This window comes from Furipterus horrens, unplaced genomic scaffold (assembly GCF_987537825.1).
Source record: "Furipterus horrens unplaced genomic scaffold, mFurHor1.1.pri manual_scaffold_7, whole genome shotgun sequence".
In the NCBI taxonomy this organism is placed as follows: Eukaryota; Metazoa; Chordata; class Mammalia; order Chiroptera; family Furipteridae; genus Furipterus; species Furipterus horrens.
Window position 1 is genome coordinate 105,878,905 of NW_028327177.1, and position 22,084 is coordinate 105,900,988.

Genomic DNA, 22,084 nt, shown 5'->3' on the forward strand with positions numbered 1-22,084 from the left:
TGGATCCCTGGGTCTCTCACCTTCACAGCCTCTGAGAAAGGCCTGTCACAGAACAGGCAGGTACAGCCGCACCACATCAACATCCCGCATAGCCAATCCTCCGCAGTGCCCACCTCAGCCTACACACAGTCTGGTTGTGTCTCCTGCATCAATTCTGAGAGCTTTCTACATCTCAGAGCCTGGGAGGAGTCTGTGCTGAATAAACAGAAAGCTTCTGCCAAACAAGAGTGCGTGTGTGTGTGTGTGTGTGTGTGTGTGTAGTTTGCTCTAGCTGCTAATGCAAATGAAGTTTGACTCTGAGAATGGAGATCACAGACAGTATCTGCCTCTCTTCTGGAGCTGTGAGCATCTTTTATAAAAGACAAAAGCACCAAACTGGTTAAATTTAAAGCTATAAGACATTAATTCAACATTCATATTTGTCTTCTCATTTAAAACCAGATACTTCCAAATAAAGTAACACTGGTAGCTTGGTTCAATAAATACAAAGAAAAATCAAGCTACCCATGTTTTGATAAGGGACTAAAAGATGGTCAGATTTCTTCCGTGCTTTTCTAATATTCCTTTCTTATTTTTCACTTTAGGTTCCCAAAATAATTTAAATGAAAATTGAGCAAGAAAAAGAAAATTGAGCCTGACACCCTAGTCTTATTCACTACGGACAAAGAGTAAAAGAAAGAAACGCTTCTGAATGAAAGGCATTGGAGTTCTGTGAAGTTAAGTAACGGATTAAAACACTACAACAGAAAAAAAAACCCCAAAACAACCCCCCCCCCCCACACACACAATTGTAAAGCCTACGCTCAGTCCCTGTACCGGCACATACTATTTATTGCATATTATAATACTATCATACATGAAAAAAACTGAACATCTTAAAGAGATTATTCCTGCCCTAAAAATGTCACTTTGGGATTTAGGCAAGTTATCAGATCTAAGCTTTATTTCTTCATTTGTAAAAGCAGTTTTGGGGAATGCACATAGGAACAACTTAAATGATTATAAAATATAGTGTAGCATGTACAATGTATAATATCTAGTTAACATTTTTCTCTGGTTAATACGTAGAAAGGATTCGGACATGAATACAGTTTGATACAGTACAGTCCTTTCTATGAGCCTAAAGTTGTGATAATTTCTGCTCTAGTTAAATAAGGGGCTCAACGCTCAGGCCATCACAGTACTGAAAGGTCAAAGAAGGTCTTCCCAAACAACATGCACCAGTATCATAAGAGTATTCTTCCATTTAAGTCAGATGAAACCCTCTGAATGAAATCCAAAGCACTTTGAATGAATCTGAAGAAAATTCTAGGTGGAACAGAACTCAAATACTGACTCTCCAAACCAAATAAAAAACATTTTTTATGACTTAATACAAGTTTTGTCTTTGCTTTTAACAGAGTAAATATTTGCTTCTATAAAAACAATGACAAAAAACTAATCCTGCACCACTGGCATCAATACTAGCTGATGTTTGCTTAATTCTGTTTATTAGCATTTTTAATATAATTCCTTTTAAAAGACCATTGTGTTCATTGTAGAAAACACAGAAAACATGAATCGGCATAAAAGAAAGCAAAAATTATTTGTAATCTCATTGCTCACAGAAAGCCAAAACAGAAGCTGTTATGAGGATCTTTTTAAAATCCTCATCCAAGGACGTTTTTTTCATTGCCTTTACAAAAGGGTGGATGAGAGAAACAACAATGTAAAAGAGAAACATCGATCAGGTGCCCTCTCGTAGGTGCCCTGACCGGGGATCAAACCTGCAACCCAGGCATGTGCCCTGACCAGGAATGAAACCGTGATCCTTTGGTCTACAGGATAACATTCCAATCAACTTAGCCACACTGGCAGGGCATAAGGCTCTTCTCTCTTCTTTCCTTACCACTGAGATCACTGAAGAGTGTGTTGAGATAAAGTGCTGTAAGATACAAAATGCCCTGATTGGATGAGCTACCATATAGAAGATAGCAGCCCGGACAGTAGCCCAGGTCTCAAGCAGACCTTGTTTATGAGAAGTATTCATTGTATATTTGCATGAGTCATGATTTTACCTTTTAAAAAATGACCCTAAAATAGTTTTTGAGGTTCCGTTGAGAGACCAATGGATTTACGAGTTCCAGAGAAGTGCCCCTCACTGGCTGCATAAGTCTGGGTATATCTCTTCTTGGGTCCCAAAGTAAATCTCATGTGGCAATAGAACTTCAATTCTGCTGACTTTCTGGTTCTCTCAAATTTTTTTTTCTCTTGCTGCTTTTGTTTTTACTTCTGGTTTTATGCACAGATGATAATGTACTCCTCATTGATGGCAGCACTGATTGAGAGAATTTGATTTTTATGGTTGCCCATTTGATGGTCTCTGTTGAAGAGTGATAAACATTTATTTTCTGATGGGTGAGAAACCAATAGAGAACTGCATCAAGGAACACAGTTGATTTTATATATGGAGCCAATGCCTATAAAGAAGCCCTTTCCAGGAAAACTGACTTGATGGCTGATGTCTGATTTACCAAGTCCCACTTACTTCATAGTAAGCCTTTGCAAATGTTGGGGACTTGAAGATGAGTTTAACTCACCCAAATTTATCAGCACTGAAGGTGAAATCTAGTGAGAGAGGTTCTTAGGCATGGTTTCCTAACCTTGGAATAATAAATAATAGAGGTGTTTACAACTCCTATCTAAGGTTCTTTATGAAAATAAATTTCCATACAGAAGTTAATCTTATAACCTTAGTAATAGCTCAAAGCTGTATGGCTCTGGATTTGCAAAGAAAATTTAGGAATGTCTGTATGATTAATTACCACTCTTACTGCACTTACATAAATAATCAGGTCAAACTTAATGAGACTAATTATTTTGTGATGAAGAGTTGTCTTCGGAATTATTTATGATCACTAGAAGGATGGAAGAGTGCCAGCAAAAATTGTGAAAAACTAAAATGTTAAAAAGATTTTACACATCTTTTGAAGGAAATACCCAGTGTTGTTCTATTGAATTCTCTGGGGTTATATGATAGTGTAAAGGTCTGCCTCTTTGTCTTTGGCTAGGCTATTTTGCAGCTCTGTAGAGATGAAAAGTACTTTGTGGATAGTGTTGGTGACATAATGCAAATAAATTGTCTGGTGGATAATATAAATTTCATTAAGTCCAATTCTCATTTGGACCAATTTTAACATTTTACTGTCACCTCAGAACTGGTTAATCAGTGAGTTAAAAAAAATATTTGACACCTGTTCATTTTGTATGCGAGCCATAATATTACCTTTAAAAACAATGTGTGTGTGCCCTGGCTAGTGTGGCTCAGTGGACTGAGCACCAGCCTGCAAACCAAAGGGTCACTGGTTCAATTCCCAGTCAGGGTACATGCGTGGGTTAAGAGGCAACCACACATTGATGTTTCTCTCCCTCTTCTTCCCTCTTTCTTCCTCCCTTCCGCTCTCTCTAAAAATAACAAAATGTTATTTTTAAAAAGGAGAATGACTTAAAAAAAAAAGTATGTATTTACCTTTTATTTCTCTAAGCACTGAACTCTAAAAACAACTGTGTCCCTGGAGTTAGCCAGCCACAGCCTTCTATTTTTAAAAAGATCTTACAAAAGAGCTAAGAACTATTTTTACATTTTTAAAGAATTGTAAACAACAACAACAACAGAAAATCACCCAGAAAACAAGGAAGACTATGTAACAGAGAATGCACGTGGCCCTCAATGCCTAAAATATTTATTACCTGGCCCTTTACAAAAAAGTTTGTCAATAGTTGCTTTAAAGTTATAGCCTCTCAACTGGCATTGATATATTAATATGAGTGATCAACCTAACAATATAGAAGAGACTGAGAGTTAAGGCAGCATTTTAGCAGCAAAGTCAAGTTAGGACTGAGGCTGAGAAAACGTCTCCTAATTAAGGAGCAACCCAGAGATGTGTCAGGGATATTTTATTTGATGACACAAAACGTTTCCTTTAAAAAAAAAAAATCTAAAAACATTTAAGTATTACTTTATAGAGAAATTGTTTAATACTTTTTTTTTTCACTGAGTATTTTTCCAACTTCTCAGCCTTGGTTATAGTTTACTAAATAGGCCCTTAGAAAGAAACTAAACTGAACACACGTTTCATTAGAATCTAATTTATGAAATAAATTTACATTTTGCTGAATAAATACAACATAATCTGGACAATAACATAAAAAATGACCTACTAAATTCAGAGAACAATAAAATATTTTTTCTCTCAGTAATACAAGCCTACAATATTTATCTTTAATGTGTTCAGTACTGTTGAGTATCAGGATATTGAAAATTTCACTAAGGAAATAGATTTTTACCCTTCTAAAATCCCTGAGAAACCTGTTTATTAATATATTTAAAAGCAGAGAATATAACGAATCCTGCATGGTCTTCATCCAGCTTAACTCATGGGCTGCACTCCCCTCCCCTGCAATTATCTGGAAGCAAATCACAGACAAAAGATGTTCTTTATAAAAACCAAGGCTAATTCCAGAGGCTTTCCCATATTATTAAAGCCTATCTCAGCTGTCAAGACTTCATGAATGCTACTTTATTTTTCAGATAAAATGCCTAATGTTCTTCTCTTTCACCCTTTACTATGTTATAATCATAGAGGATCCACTGTGGAAAAAGGTCCAAAGACCAAGAATCTTGTTCTGTTTCTACAGACTGATCATCTTAATATTGATATTTGATGATTAACTAGGTAAATTTTTCCCAAAGTGCAAAAAAAGATAGACAAAATAAAGTCAAGAAAAAAAAAAGAATAAATCTAATAAGTCAATTACTATCTGTAGTCCTAGATGGCACAGAACAGATTTGCAAGGAAGACACTACATTTAAAATGTGTGGCATCAGTTGGCTCCATGTTCCTCAGGAAGTTTCTTCTCTGGAACTCCTCTAAATGGCAGCCAGCTCTGCTAGAAGGTCCCTAACTGCAGTTACATCCCACTGGCAGGTTTTATTTGATATCAGCAGTGGGTGAGGGGGCAGAAAAATGACAAAGCAAGGAACTGAAGTGTTTTAAAATCTTTTGGAGATTAATATGGTCATATGAACCTCTAAGTAAGGTTGGTACTTTCTTTTATCGCTTAGTTTTGTTTGGTGCCACAGCTAATATAAGAATTATGAGGTTTTAGGAAGGAGAATACTGTATAGGCATTGACCTTGTTTAGAAACTTAGCTAATTACCTGTCCTGTATCTGAGACAGTTAACTGAGTAAGTACAATTAGCAACAAAAGTTGCTTATTTAGGCTCTGCCTACCTCAAAGGAATCTACCACAATATCATATATCACCCAAGGGGCTCAAAGGTGTTGCAGGGAGCTGTTTCACAGCTGCAAAGTACCATAAAGCCAGGATGGGAATACTACCCCCTTACTCAAGGAAGGGCCAGGTAAACCCCAAGTACCACCTAAAAAGTAACTGTAGAATCGTAAAATTGAGTTCACAAAATGAAACAGTATAATACAATAGTCTTTTATAATGTCATAAAACAGAGTTCAAGTAGCAGTTTCCAATTTCAGGTCCACAAAAGGGTCACGTTGTTGTCAAGATTTCCAAAGGCCCAATGGAAACTATACTTTCCTCCATAATAAAGGTACATAGTATAGGCAAATCAAAATGACAAATATTTAATTTTGTCTGGAATTAAAACTAATGCAGGTAGTATCACTGTGTTAGTGCTGTTCAGAAATGCTGACTGGCTTAGTCCCTAATTACTCCTTCTTTTTTTTTTTTTTTAAAGAATAATAAAATATGCTGTTTATAAACAAAAATTTTCAAAATAGCAGGCACATAAGGAAAAAAAATAGTCTTTGGTGGACCAGGTTGATTTAAGTTTCATTTTATAAGTGAGGTCACACCTTCAATGTTAATGTTAAAAAAGCAAAACACTCAAATTTCTAAAGTATAAAATAAATCATTAGAATATTCTCAAAGTATAAAATAAATCATTAGAATATTCCCAAGCATATTCTATGTCTAGAAAACTACCACCTGGAGGTAATATATAGGAAATGCTATACAGTGTTTTAGAAAATCCTATTTACCATAGTGACTTTGTCAGAGTTACATAAGCCATCTCTTGAAAATCCTTATGTATCTATTTTATATCTCCCAAACCCCAGGTGAACAACAGCTCATACTGGAGGCTCTCAGGAACAAAAAGTAAACACAAATTTCCACATCCTAGAAAATGTGAAAATTGATAAAATAAAGAAAATTGGCACCCACTGGGCTATTTCAAGTCCATGTGAAGTTAACAAGGATTTACCTCAATTTATTCTTTTCAAAATATTACCAGCCATAGATGGCTTTGGGGTGGAAAAGGGAAAAGACATATACAAAACTATTTTAATTAAAAATAACTTGGCTTCATTTCTATTTATTATTTAATTTCCCCCTGAACTGCATAGAGCTCTAGTGGTTCCAAATATTCTCTAAGTATAACCGTGTGAATCAATATAGAAATACAACCAAGAAAGAGTAGAAAGCAAGGTAGAGACTGATGCTACAGGTATTAACTAGCTACTTATGGAAACATACCTCCTTCTAAATTTAAGTGTGTTATAAAAAAAACCAGCCAAATGCCCTGTTTCTCATTCCTTTACCCTTTCTCTTGAGATACCATCATATTATATACAGTATTCTATTGTTTCACATCATTAAGCTTAGACAACAGGCCATATTATACTAATATAATGGGGTTGGAAGGGTGCTAGTCTACAGAGGAAGTGAAATTGAGCCCTTGCTTTGTCACTCATCAATCATGGGACTTGTGTGATTTATGAAGCTTAAAACAAATCAAAGTTTAGTATATAAGAAATAGAACTGGAGCTTGCAGGGTTGAGGTTGGAAATGAAAAACTAGAGGATGGGTTGATTAATATCCTGGACATTTGATTTTTACAGTTAAGTTTTCACAAAACATAATTCATTCTTTAAATACCTGAAAGCCTTCAACCTTGATCTTATTTGCGAGAATCCAATAGATGCCATCACATTCTGTGGCCTGATTTCCTTAAGCTCCACATACAAGGGAGACCCTCACCCCAAAAAGAATTTTTTTTTAATTGTGTATTTATTCTTAACATGTTTAAACTTCAGTCACCTTCAAAGTACTCTCCATTTGGTGCAATACATATTGAGACTTTTTTCCACTGCTCCAGTTTTTGTACTGATTGATTTTGATGCCTTTTAGTGCTTATGCCATTTTTTGTTTCACCTCTTCCACATGGGCAAAATGTTTCCCTTTGAGGACTTTTTTCATTAGGGAAACAAAAAAAGTTGCTTGGGGCGAGATAGGGTAAACAGGGAGTGTGGGGCACAGGGGTCATGTCATTTTTGGTCTATAACTGCTGAACATGCACCATGGTGTGGGCAGGCGCATTCATAAGTCACGCATCATGAAATGGCAAATGCCTTGAGAGTCTTCAAAAAAATTCACTGAAGCCCACCACAGCCTCACAACAATGTCAGCTGGTACACTGATACAGATGGGTTCCTAGAACACTCACCTAGTGGGGAAAGCCTGTACTACAAGGGGCCTGCCTTCCAGAGGGTAATTCTGGTTTTGTTGGGATCCTCCCTTGTACTTATTTATGTATTCCTAACACCTCTGGTCCTTAATGGTAACAATTTAGTGCTAAGGAGACTGAAAATGTCTGATTTCCCAAGAATTAACAGTATCTAGAAAATACCTTTCCACACTTAATTTTAACATTAATAAAAAACCTAAATCTTAAGCATCCTGTTTTACCTTAAAGCAATGTTTCAGAAACTTGAGACCATCAAGTGAATGTTATAAGTACACATATATACCATACAGTAATATATTTTTTACTGATTTAAAATTTTAATTTATTAATTGTTAGGCCATAGAGATTACTCTCACATACATTAAGATAAGCTATGCCTGCCCTGGCTGGTGTGGCTCAATAGATTGAGTGCTGGCCCGTGGACTGAAATGTCACCAGTTGAATTCCCAGTCAGGGCACATGCCTGGGTTGCTGGCCAGGTCCCCAGCTGGGGGAGTTTGAGAGGCAATTGATCTATGTTTCTCTTCCTCTCTTTTTCCTTCCTTCCCCTCTCCCTAAAATAAATAAAATCTTTAAAAATAAAATAAAAAAGATATGCTATGTCCTGGCTGGGTGGCTCAGTTAGTTAAAGCATCGTTCTGACGTATTGATATTGCGGGTTCTATCCCTGGTAGGGCAGATGCAGAAGTCAACCAATGAATATAGGAATGGGTGGGATAGTAAGTTGATGTTTCTCTCTCACTTAAAGCACTCTCATTTAAAGCAGATCTGGTTTTTGTAAAATATGCATATAATGTAAATTAAAGGTTTATATATGGAATAAGTTATTATATTTAATGATATCAGATTGGACTTAAAATGGCTACATAAGGAAATTCTAGAATGAATGCTTTTGAAAGCAAATAATCATCTGACAAAAAAATTCTGAGATGTTCTAAATTAAAATTATACTGGCTAGAGAGAGAGAGAGAAAGAGATAAAACAGTTAGCCTGTTAATAACTACAGACCTGCTCTGACAAAAGACTGCTCACATTCCTGTATATCTGCTGGAATTTAGGATTAATTCCCAGGTGGCTATTTCTGTGATTACCCAAGAGAGAATAGCCAGGTGCTATAGAACCCCAGGAGCCTCCACTTCTTATTTACAAATGAACTTTCCAATATGCTCCTGCTAATCCAAAGGAATGGACAATTCTTTCTTGCCGACTCTGATACACCTAGTCCAAGAACTAGCCTTTCTTCGCCATCTCCCATCCCCTATAGCAAATGTAAATCCTTTTGGAATGGCTTACATCTTTCCCCTGACTGCGTGATGTATAAAAATGCTTGCAAAACTCCAGGACAATGAACATGTCTTTCCTACCTAGCCATGCCGCTGGTGGTTTAGACTCCATGCCCCAAGACTGGTCTTATTATTATTAATTTTTTTAATAGGAATAACCCGATAAAGCCTTTCTTTTCTTTTTAAAATCCTCATCAGAGGACATGTTTGTATTGATTTTAGAGAGAAGACAGGAAGGGAGGGAGAGAGGGAGAAAGACAGAGAGAAAGAGAGAGAAACATCAATCTGCTGCCTCCCATTATGTCCCCCAACCAGGGATCGAACCCACAACCTTTTGATGTTCAGAAGAACAATGCTCCAATCAACTGAGCCACCCAGCCAGGACAACCCTTTCTTTTATTTTATAAAAAGAAAATCCATTTTATTATAATTTCTTGTGAAGCTAAAAAGAGAGACAGGCCCTTCTAAATAAAAGATTGTAAAAACAAAGTCCATCACACTAAAAATCAAATCATCTAAAACACACTTAAAAATTTAAGATAACAGGCCTGGCTAGTGGAGTGTGGCTCAGTGGATTGAGTGCCAGCCAGCCTGTGAACCAAAGGGTCACAGATTCAATTCCCAGTCAGGGCACATGCTTGGATTACAGGCCAGGTTCCTGGTTGGGGGTGTGTGAGAGACAACCACATTTTGATATTTTTCTCTTTCTCCATCCCTTCCCCTCTCTCTAAAAATAAATAAAATCTTATAAAAAATTTTAAGATAAACAGGATCCTCAGACAGCATTTCAGCTTTTAACATGCAATCCTTCTACAGTCACAGCTACAGGGCCTATATCAGCTTCTGAATTCTCAAGTGGAGAGAGATGAGCCACATGATTGTTTTATGTAGCATAACTGGTCACTGTTCTCAGCTTTCTGGTTGTCTTTCCAATGTATAAATTTGCTATTCCTGATCTTTGTGGGCCAGGGGTGTGGGCACCGTGTTTATTTGCATCATTTCCTATGTTTATTCTTACAGGAGCTGGGTGGTGGGAGATAGCACAGGCCAAGATATTAAAGCTTCAAGAGTGGAGAACATTGCCCTGGCTGGTGTGGCTCAGTGGATTGAGTGCTGGCTTCTGCACCAAAGGGTTGCTGGTTAGAGTCCCAGTCAGGGCACATGCCTGGGTTGCAGGCCAGGTCCCCAGTTGGGTGGTGCGCAAGCGACAACCCCACACTGATGTTTCTCTCCCTTTCTTTCTCCCTCCCTTCCCCTCTCTCTAAAAATAAATAAATAAAATCTTTTAAAAAAGAGAAGAATGGAGACTATTGACAAAAAGATGATTTCAGATATAAAAACGAGACAATCCCCTGGGAGCACCTCAATCCTAATGTTACAATCAGTGGGATGGTATCGAAACTCATAAAATCCTTGATATACTGAGGTTACAGGACACTGATGTCCTAGAAACACTTCCCCAGGGGCCCTAGGTAGATCATTATCAAATGCAGTTGACTTGACTCTGGCCAGGAACAGAGAGGGGCTGCACCGTACATACAGTGGTTATTCTCCAGAACAAGTCCAAGTCAGAGAAATAAGGAGGTGCAGCCCCGCTAACACCAGAAAAACCTTCATCTGGCCAGAGACCAAGGACATTCATTTAGGAAACAGAAAGTTCGCAACCCTTTCTTTTAAAGACTTTCAGCTACAGAAGTTAAAGATTTTTGTTTATCACACCCTATCCAAAATTATAAGACTTTGTCTAAATCCAGATTTTTCTTTACACTAGCAGCACCAGTTTAAGTAAGGCAAAATCCATCATTTACCTTCTGTAAGTAGTTTGTAATTAAAGAATTATGATTAGTTAAGAAACTGCTTTTAAAATTTAATAACTAACTAGAAACAGAAGATGTATGCAAAGATTAAGCCCTGAGTGTCCATTTCTGAGAGTGTTAGGAAAATGTGTTTTATTATTTTATTTCCATTTTTTAAAAATATACTTTATTTTTTAGTTTTAGGTTCACAGCGAAACTGAGCAGAAAGTACAGAACTCCCATTATCCTCTGTCCCATCACATGCAACCTCTGCCACTGTCAATATTCTCACTACAGCTGTGCATTTGTTATAGCAGATGAACAACATAGATACATCATTATCAAAGTCCACAGATTATATTAGTATTTATGTTTTGATAAATGTATGATGGCATATATCTACTATTACAAATATACTCTGTATTCCACCCATTTTGTAGAAAGCGGGGTACTTAGGATGCAGAAAAGAGCCAAAGGCCCCTAAGTGGATGGGGGTCAGGGACAGACAGGAACATGACCAGAAGGAAAGTGTAAATTGATGTGCTGTCCTTGGGAGGAGAAACTGAGACACAATGGTCAACACCTTTAGAAAGCCTTTCAGAATGCTGGGTGACAGAAGGGGATGATTCAATTTGGATTCAGAGGGCAGGGACTTTTATCTGTTTAATCCACTCTCAGCCCTGGCTGGGTGGCTCAGTTAGTCGGACTGTCATCCCGTACACTAAAAGGTTGCCAGTTTGATTCTGGTCAGGGCACATACCTAGTTACAGGTCAAATTTCTGGTTGGGGCGTGTATGGGAAGCAGCTGCCATGTTTCTCTCTCATATCAATGTTTCTCTTTCTCTCAAATCAATAAACATATCCTTGGGTGAGAATTTTTAAAAAGCCTTTTTGTAGACGAGAAATAAAAGCTCTGGCATGTTAACTGAATTTCCCAAGTTACTATCTAGCTGTGGTAAAGCTGGGATGATAAACCAGGTTTCTTGAGCCTCAGACTCTTATTAATATTCTCCTTTTTAGAGATGACTGAGGGCCTAATGGCAATGCAATCTAGAGCCCTTGCCTCCAAGGTGAAAATGTTCACCCATGTCAGTTGAAACCATAACCATCTGGTCAATGAGAACCAACATTTTTGCTTACTCTAATCCAGCTTTCATACCCCAAATGAAATCATTATTGTGTGTAGTTCTTTAGATCTTGTTCATTGTTTGAGGTATGAACAGCTGCCTCCTGGATGTCCTGACTTGGCTTTCCTTGCAATTTCTCCTTATCCAGCTCCAAAACTCAAAGGTAACCTGGCATATAATTAACTCAAGGGAGAATAACACTGAGTCAAATGATGCAAGCAATTTACCATAGCTTGTACTGGGGTAAGTAAGATTAAACAGACAAAAATTGGATTGTTTCATACAAGAACCTATATTTGATTTTTTTAAAAAGTATGCTAACATGTATGATAAATGTGAATGCAATGATGCAGAATGAGACAGCAGCATTAGTTTAGAAAGATGTAATAAAAATTACATTTTCCTCTGTTGCTCTCAAATTTTGTGACCTAGTTGGCAGTTCTGTTCTTCAAAATGAAAATGGAGCTTTTAGAAATTAAAAGAATTACAGAAGATGCGGAGTATGGTAAACTTCCTCTAGACTATCCACTCTCCATTTCATTCTCACATACTAATCCTGGTAGTGTTTACTTCTTAAAAGATTTGTTTTTAAATGAGCAGCTTCCTACTGTTGCTCACTCTGCTAATAATAGCTCTTCTGTGAGAGTCCCATTGGACTATTAGATCTTTCATTCTGAACATGACCAGTGACAGCCATTTAGGAGAATAAATGAAAAGCCTTTATCTCTAGAAAAGGTCAAAAATTTCCTGGAAGCCCACTTGATAACCATAAAATAGGGTAATATGGGATCCAATTCCTGAGCAAGGAAGAAGGCTGTACTATCTTTGGGGGTAGAGGAGGATGTCAAAGGTATTTAGTGCTGAACTTCAATTGGGCATCAAAAATAAATTCTTCCCTTTTTTAAAATTACAAACAATGCTATAATACTCTGATGTTTTACCTTGGGGAACGTCTTTAAATATACTGATAGAAATGTAAATTTCCAGCAGTGTGCCAGAGAGTGTATACGTTTTACACTTTGATAGAGATTACCAAATTGCCCTCCAGAAATAACAGCAATTTACACTACTACCAACAGTGCTTGTGAATGACTGTGCCAGCATTAGGTATCACACCTTTGTATCACACTTAGTAAGTGAAAATAAGATCCCATTTTAATTATCAATTGCATTTCTTTAACTATGGGTAAGGTAAATTTGACCTTTTTTTGATATGTAACTTGACCATACATATTCCTGCGAACTTCTTTGGATCTCCATAAGAATCTCTTCCCTGAACTTAGAATCAGAGCACAATTAAAATACGCCTTGCATTTTCAAATTAGACAATATGCAGGAGGAACCACCAGGAAAAAGAAAAGCCAACTTGAATTAGGCTTCTACACTTTCCAGAAATGATTCTTTATAAACTTTTCCTCACAAGTTTCCACTGAACATAAAACTTTCTTCCACCCAAATATCAAACTAAACAGTGTGTGTATACTCTACTCATACTTGGACTTCAAACAGCTACACTTTTCATTAAGAGCAAGTGAGAATTAAAGAACATATTCTAACCTTATTTCCTGGGCTTATACATTTCAAATTTTCCTACTTTATTTGTCTTTCAAGCACTTCCTCCAGTGTTTCTTTTTTTTTTATGAGGCTTACACTTACTATCCCATAAAAATGACAGTCTACCCCCAGCACTTCCAATCTCCTTTACCCAGCTTTGTTATTTATAGCCCATCCTTCTCTGACATGTTCCACAGTTCACTTATTAGGCTTATATTTGTTGTCATCTTCCCCAACAAGAATGTTATCTGCATGAGGGCAGAGAATATGTCTGTACTGTACAATGATATAAGCCCATCTCAAACTCTAAACCCTCATATATAGCAGACTCAATAATTGTTCAATGAACAAACGATTGATTTACACTATCCTCTGTTCCAGACAGAATGTATTGGAGCTGGCATTTAATCATTTCTGATATGAATTAAACTAATCTATGACAAATGTTTTTAAGCTTTAAGTAGGAGTTCTTGACCTTTTTTCCTCCATCAATCTTTAGGGATATAATACATTCACACGAGTGCATTAATTTTAAAGAGGAGACAAAGGCATTTTGAGTACTGAGTAAGGAAACACTACAACTTGAAACAGTCTCTTGATGTAGTGTTGTATACTTCTCATCAAATCCCTATTCTAGCTATTTCTTTTCTTTTATTTCAAGAATGTGAGCTCTAACCAAAGGAGGAAGATACATTAGTGTTTTGTTTTTTTTTTTCTTTTATTGATTCTAAAGAGAGGGGAACTGACTGGGTACTGAACCCGCAACCCAGGCATGTGCCTTGACAGGAATCAAACCCGTGACCTTTCTGCGGGACAATGCCTGATCAACTGAGCCACAAGGACCAGGGCTATAGCTATTTCTTTTTAATGGAATTCAATTAAAAAGAAATCCTACCATTACATAATAATGTAGGCAGACCTTTGCATTGTTCCCATGGGATCTGACCTTTATGTGGCACTCTGAGCCCTATGGAATGATGAAATTTAGGTCAAGCAGCAGTTTGAAGGTTTAGAAGTGAGGGGAGTTTTATTTTATCTTTCAAAAGTACATTGTTTAATAAAGTGACAACCCAGTGTAAATAACACTTATTCAAAAGACACAGCATCTGTATATGACCAAATGACTACACATGTATGTTCTAAACTGCCATTGTAAATTCTGGGCATTTGTACAGAAAACTTGGGTAATGTCAACACTGCCACGGAATTGTCTGGAACACTTGCATTACATATATGACTAACGTATGTGTGGGTGTTGCAGGGTTATTACAAAAGGATAATAGGAATTACTAATTTTTAGAACTTGTCAACATCTGGGGATATTATTATCTTATGTATTTAAAATATAGATATGTCCCTGGCCAGGTAGCTCAGTTGGTTAGAATGTCATCCCAATACACCAAGGTTGTGGGTTTGATCCCCGGCCAGAAAACATACAAGAATCAACCAATGAATGCATACATAAGTGGAAGAACAAATCAATGATTTTCTCTCTCTTCCTTCCCTTCTCTAAAATCAATTTAAAAAAATTAAAATATAGATATGTTCAACATTTATAGAATGAATTCTATAGTGTTCCACTTTTCTAAAGCTTTCATTTCCTAGAACTAGGTATATTTCCCCTTCTTGAGTGTTCCCTCAAATTGGTCATTCTGTAGTTTAAATGAGCTCTTAACAAAGCATGTTGTAATTTAATACAAAGAGGTCACAGTTGAACCTCAATCTGCAGCAGTTTGGTATATCTGATAGTCTTATTAAGAATTCCAGATGCTGGAGCAAGTACCTCATTTCTGAACATTTTAAACATTGCTTCAATGAGAGATTTTTAGTGTATCAGCGTTGATAACAGTTTGAGCAAGAGAGGAGTGGGGAGGGAAGCAAGGAAACAGTTTAGTCTAAGCCATTTACTTAGGCACTAAGTGGTTTTTTTGGTTTTTTTTTAAGCAAACTTTCTCTTTTCATGAATTAATGCAATCAATGGAGAAAATAAAATCAACTAAGAATGTTCCAAGAATGTTTTACATTTCCCTCCTCCCTTTCACCTATCGATAATGGAGAAAAGAGTTAACTTCTGTTTTACTATCAGTCTCTACCCACTATCCTTTTAGGGCTCTCAAGAATTCTTTCCTTCTGACCACCCATTTAACCTGGGCTAGCATTCTTAATAAGTACTCTGACCTTTTATAACCTCAGAATAAGCAGAGATATGCCAGGATTTAAAAATCCATGACACAGAACAAACAACAGAAAAAAAGGGTACAGATCAGAGACACAAATCTGTTAACAAAGTTGGCATTTAAATTATCAACCCTAACAGATAAGAGAGTAATTTAATATCAAACTTCAGAGTAAAAATATCTATTTGAATCTTAAATCCATGGCTCAACAGCAAACAATATTAATGTACATTAACTTTAGAATCAGGTAAAACTATAAAGAATCTGCTTTGCTTTAGCATTTATCTCTTATAAGTATAAATGCATCATTTATAAAATCAAATAAAATAAGCATGGTAAAATCAAGCTTTAGGCTGTTTTCTACTCAAGACTATAGATGAAATGTGAAGATGGGGGTTATGTTGCATAAAGCTGATCATCCCTATCCAGCTGTATCTCAGGGACCTCTTCTGCTGATCTGGAGACATAATTAGCATACTGCTTTACAATTAAGAAAATTGCCAAGTCTTTGGGAAAAATACACTGAAAACCAGTAGCTCAGTGATAAGAACCTCTTTTTAATGTGAGAAATATTTCAAATGGCTCTAATCCAAAGTCTTATTTATTATGCATGCCTGGCACTCTCAAATTTAACCCAAACTTTCCCAGGCTGCAAAAGGCAAATCAAACTCCTTTGTTCATTGAAGAAAACACTGATTTTCTGATAACTATTTAGCCTGAGTGAGGGTAACATTGACCCTGCACTGAAGCAGGTCATCATACAGGAGAGTCAGGACACTCCAGTATGATCTGAGCATGCCCACACAGCCAAAGAGCACTCTGTATATTCTTTCCAAATAGCGATGGGTAAAATGAACTGTTAGGAAACATTACATGCTTCTCGATTATTGCAACTTCACATGAGTCGGTCCAAAAATAGCAAATGCGGTGTCTGAAATCTACTGCTGAAAAATGCTAAGTTTCAGCAGCTCAAAGCATTTCCTATGTCTGTCTATTATTCAACCACCCCCACTTAAAGCTGTAGAATTATAGAATTAAGAGATTAAAAAAAGAAGACAGATACACACACATATACAACATACGGTTTCCAAGGAGAATGAAGGTTCCATGCTTGGGAGGAAGAGGGAGGAATATGCCGAATAACCCTCGGGTTTCTCCCAGATTTGAACATGCTGTACTGTGGCATGAGGTCAGCAGAGACTGACTCCAGCCCTGTGAGGCTGAATTCTACCCTGACAAAGCAGTATCACTGTAATATGAAGCAGGAGGATCCAGGGCATGTTGGCCGCTGTACAGAGTAGCTGTTCTAGAAAGTAATGGCAATTCCAAAACAAGAGATCTCTGCTGTCACATGAGAGAATCTTCAGCCCAGTTAAGCAATAAGCACCAAAAATACTTTTAATTTCAAACATAGGCAGCTCAAAATATCAAAAGTTAGGAAAGAACTTTTCTCTCTGAACCTATTTTGTGCCTGGAGGAAATAAACAGGAAATAAAAAATCTGAAGATGAGACACAGTCTTCCAGACACTGTGACCTAGCTAGAGAACTCCAAATGTTCTCTGTGTCTTTACAATAAAGCTGGGAGAATATTCTTAAAAATATTTTTTTTGGTAACAGATAAATGCCAGAACTGAAACTATGGTAAAATATCTCATTTCTCACATGAATCCAAAAGGCAAAGGTTGCTACAATTCTAATGTGCATTACTGTTTCTTTTTAGGTCACCAAGAAAGTATCAAAGTGTACTATTAAAAATTCTTCCTAGAAATAAGGAAAACACTAAAAAGGTCTTATAAATAGGAAAAGGAGCCAGAACATGAAATTTCTGCCAGGAGAAAACATAGGGCAATAAAGATCATCCTGGACATTTGTGGTTTCCCTTACATTATGAAAGTTATACTCAAGACCAAAAGTGACCCAATCTTTTTAACAAATAAAATTCAGTCAGGAAACAGCAGTAAACACAGGACATGGAGATGAAACAAAAACTCCATGACAGCACAAACAGAAAGCTAAATTTGAAAGTTCTTTAATAGTTCTGTATTAACACAGACTGAAACGAAGTTAAAATTTTAAATGGATTTTAAAATTTACTCTGTTATACAACTGCTTTAAAAAAAAGAAAAAAGAAAAAGTCTGTCAAAGCTCTCTGTTACTTGAAAAAGTTCAAACAGCTATGTCACACAAAGAAAGTGACAATCAGGCCCCTGCCCCACTGTTCCCATTCCATCTCCCCTGTCTTCCAGTCACTGAAATACCCATTATTGCCATTTTACATAAGAAATGGAGTAAGATTACTAACATAGCCAGAGTTCTATGGCTGCGTGGCAGGGGTGAGATGTAAAGCCACACTGTACAGCTCAGGCTCCACACATGGTAACAGTTCTATCTTTCAGGAATCAGTGGACACAGAACACGAGCACCTGTAATGATGTTCAGAAAAAGTGAGGGAAGTGTATTACTATGCATTGGACAAAGCTTCAAAGTTAGAGGAAGAACTTGAGCTGATCTGTTCATTCAAATATTTAACGCACTGCTCTGGGCTCTAGAGAAACATCAGAGAACATACAGATTAAGTTCTACATTCCAGCTGGTAAAGACAGTCAATAAACAAATATAATAAATATATAATATATTCGGTGATGAAGAAAAATAAAGCAGAATAAAAGGGACAGAGGATGATGGGATCGCTCCAATAAAGTAACAACTGAACAGAGATCTGAATAAAATCAGAAGAGTGTTCCAGGGAGAGCTATCAAGTTCAAGGGCCCTGAAGTGGGAATGGGTTTGGTGTGCATAAGGCATGCCAAGGAGACTGAATGAACAAGGGAAGGAATGACAGAAAATAAGGACAAAGAGGCTTTTCTTCTTTCCTGCCTCTGCTGCGTTATTTTAACATTATTATTTTTTAGGATTTCATTTTATCTATTGTGTTTTTGACTTTTTTTGTGAAGTTTTTTTAAGTGGTTGCTCTAGGGATCACAACATACATGTTTAACTTTTCAAAGACTTAGAATCATTATTTTAGCATTGCAAATGGAAGATACAAAACTTACCATCGTTATAGGTTCTTTAACCCTCCCTCATTATGTATCACATTTACTGTATATACATTGAAAACCCTATCAGACAATGTCATAATTTTTTGCTTTCAAGAGAGGAATTCAAGAGAAGTATAAATATTCACCCAGGTATTAACAGTTTCTGTTGCTCTTCCTTCATTCCTGATTCTCCAATTTTCCTTCTGTCCTAAGAGCTTGCTTTAGCAATTTACAGCAGAGTCCACTGGTCACAAATTAGTTTAGTTTTCTTTCATTTGAGAATGTATTTTACCCTCAGCCCTAAAGGATATTTTTGCTGGATATAAAACCTAAGTTGATGTCCTCTCCCATCCTCCTACCACTTTAAAAATGTAATTCCACTTCCTTCTATTCTCCAAGATTTCTGATGACAAGCCATCATTTGAATGGTTGTTCCTCTGTAAGCACTATGTCATTTTTTCCTGTTCTTAATTTTCTTTTTGTCTTTTGTTTTGGTGTTATAATCATTTTAGTTACAATGTGTTTGTGTGTAGGTTTCTTTGTCTTTATCCTGCTTAGGGTTTCCCGAGCTTCTTGAATCTATAGACTTACCTCATTTGACAAATCTGGGGAGTTTCCAAGCATTATTTTTTCAAATCAATTTTCTATACCACTCCTTTACCTCTCATTCTATAACTCTATTGACATAAATGTTAGACCTTTGTTACTGCCCCACAAGTCCCTAAGTTTCTCTTCAATAGTTTTTCAATCTTTGTTTTCCCCCAAATTGGATAATTATTATTTATCCATCTTTATGTTCGTTGACTCTTCTCTCTCATTTTCTGCTACTGATCCCACTGAGTGAATTCTTTTCCAGTTACTGTATTTTTCAGATCTAAAATTCACTTTTGGTTTTCTATCTCTTTCATTTCTTTGCTTAAACTTTCTTTTTGCTTATTTCAAGAGTTTACCCTTACTTGCTAGAACATTGTTATGATAACTGCTTTAGTCTTTGCCATATAATACTTACGCCTGTGTTTTCTTTGCACAAGCATCTTTGACTTTTTCCATGTGCATTAATTTTCCTGGTTTTTTGTTTGTTTGTTTTATTCAAATGCCAAGTAATGTTTTATCATATGTTCGGCATTCTGAAAACTGTTATAAGATTGTAGGTCATCTTAAAATACTATGGAGTGTTTACTTAAGAAAGCAGTCAAGCCAGTTCTCCTTAAGTCATGATTTCTAATCCATCAGCCTTCTGTGGATTGTGGTTCCTGAAATTCAGTTAAGTTTTCAAAGTCTTTGCATTGCTATTTGGATCGTCCCACATGTGCACCACCCTGTTGCAAGATGGGTACCTAGACAGTAGTGTAATCTACTCTTCATCTTTCAAAGAATAGGTATGCTGTTTGTGGTTGGTCTTATGCATGCACATTACATGAGTAAGCTAAGGAGTTCATAATAAAATTTAAAGTTTATTTCCCATGCTCTTCCCTCTCACAATCTCCCCAGTATTTTCTAGTTCTCTAGGGTTCTCTTTTCCTGTCAAGCCAGGAAGCTGAGGCTTTATTACTTGATTGCTACACAATTTCTGTGATAAAGCCTGTGCCCAGAGTCAAACTACTGAAGGAGAAAGAAAAAAAGCAGTTGGAGTTCATTGTACCTTTTTGGGGATCAAAGTCCACTAGTCAGAGAAAGGTTCCCTGCCCTCAGAGCTTTAGGCTCCTGACAAACTCCAATCGGCTGCCATCACAGAAGTGCTTGAGGTTTATGGTGGAAGAGAAGAGAGAGAATAGAAAGAAAAAAGAAAAATAAAAGGTTTCTGGACTTTCTGTGAACATCAGAAACCTTCTTATTCCTTCGCCAGGCCTGAGGGCTTCTCCTGCAGTTCTCTATCTATGTTGATGCCCACTTCTGGGTTCTAGACTGTGCTGAATTCGGGCCTGGGGATACCAGAGAGGAAGAAATGATAAATTCGATCCTAGTTTCATAGTACTTCAAACTATGCTCTTCTTTCCTAATCCATCTGTTACAATCTACCTTTCAGAATCTTCAAATAGCTGCTCTATGTCAGGTTTTATAGTTGCAGCTAATGGGAGAGATCAGGTAAAATGTGCTTGCTTCATCTTATCCAGAATCAAAATCTTAAGCCACTAAGTTTTGAGGTGGTTTATTACATAGTAATAGATAACTGGAATACAACGCAACTTAAGAAGCAATCGTTTAAATGCAATACACATGAAATAACAAGTTCTTCACACTTTTTTTCCTGGAAAAGTAACCAGATAATTATAAGGTAGCTGTTACAAACTCAGTAGTGGAATATTCTCTACTTTCTTACATTGGCTTGTAAGAAACAGATTAAAGTTTAATTATTGGAGTAAGCAAAAGAATAGCAATAAAGCCATGAAGCTTATTACTTAAAAGTGGGCTTATTCTGCTGTCAGAGATAATTTGTCAATAAAGATTCTGATATCTCATTCCGTCATGTCCTGACTGAACATTGGTCTGAAGAGCTAAGAGAATAGGCTGGAATAAAAAATTTGGAAGTTGGAAATAGCCTATGGGAAATATTTTTCCTTAGTTTTTCTTATATAAAATTCCTAAAAGGGTTTTTTCACACTACTAAAAACAAATTATTTCAACAGCAATCAGCATTTTATTCAGAATAGCCTACTGTTTGCATAATCAAACACTGATTTTTCATAAACTCTGCCTAACATAAGCCAATCACTATGAAGAAACTAGCTGTGTAGATACCATTTCACACCCACAAACAGGCAAAAATTTCAAGTGGCTGTAAAGAGGCAGAGCAATGGAAACTTCTAGACACTGCTGATGGGAGTTTAAATTGGTACAGTCACTCTGGGAAGCAATTTGGCAATGTCTTGTTAAACTGAAGATAAATATACTGTTAAACCCAGTAATTTCATTCCCAGGTATATATTTGTGCGCACACACACACACACACACGCACAACAAAAAACTATGAAGAAGAACCAGGGGTTATGAAAGTTTAAGTAAATTTCAAAAGTATGCACATAAGAGAATGACTGAATGTGAGCATGTGTGAGAAAGCTGATATCACAGGCTAGCTAGCTTCTGTTATATCCTAAGTAAGGATCTCATGAGTAAGGAGAGCTATAGCTATGAGCCTTCTGCTTTCCCCAACACCATCTGCTACAACATAGTACACAGCAGGTTACTTGGCACATGTTATAGTCTGGCAGTGATTCTACTCAACAATGGGAATATGGTCTACCATGTGGAGGTGCTCTAAGAACTTCTGGGAAGAATAAGACTAGACTCAGCAATCTAGTCTTGCTCTTGTCTACAGAACTCAAGTGGTATACTATGACCAGAGCAGAATGAGTTTAACTCATTCTATACCCTCTTCTGATAGCTCTAATGTAACTTGGTGGGGAAGGAGGCTGGGAATATGTCTCTCTAACCTTATATATAACCCAGAAGTCTGCAGGTCACCTGAACTGAGGCTGTGAATCTCTTACAAAGACGTGTAAGCAGATAACATGCTTCAGGATCATCATGTTCACTTTGTATTTACTAGCATGAATGCCA

The 22,084-nt window shown here is 36.8% G+C and overlaps 1 protein-coding gene across 7 annotated transcripts in view; it reads right to left on the minus strand.

Moving 5' to 3' along the window:
• The window catches only part of TMCC1 (transmembrane and coiled-coil domain family 1), a 242,665-nt gene that overhangs the window by 71,210 nt on the left and 149,371 nt on the right, over positions 1–22,084 (minus strand). The window contains exon 1 of one of the 7 annotated variants that reach the window (XM_090284215.1): positions 16,567–16,695. The exons of the other annotated variants lie outside the window; for them this stretch is intronic. Within the exon in view, the coding sequence (XP_090140341.1) occupies positions 16,567–16,593 (27 nt within the window). The 5' untranslated portion in view covers positions 16,594–16,695. Of the gene's footprint in view, positions 1–16,566; positions 16,696–22,084 lie in introns of those variants that run through there. 7 annotated transcript variants of the gene reach the window in all.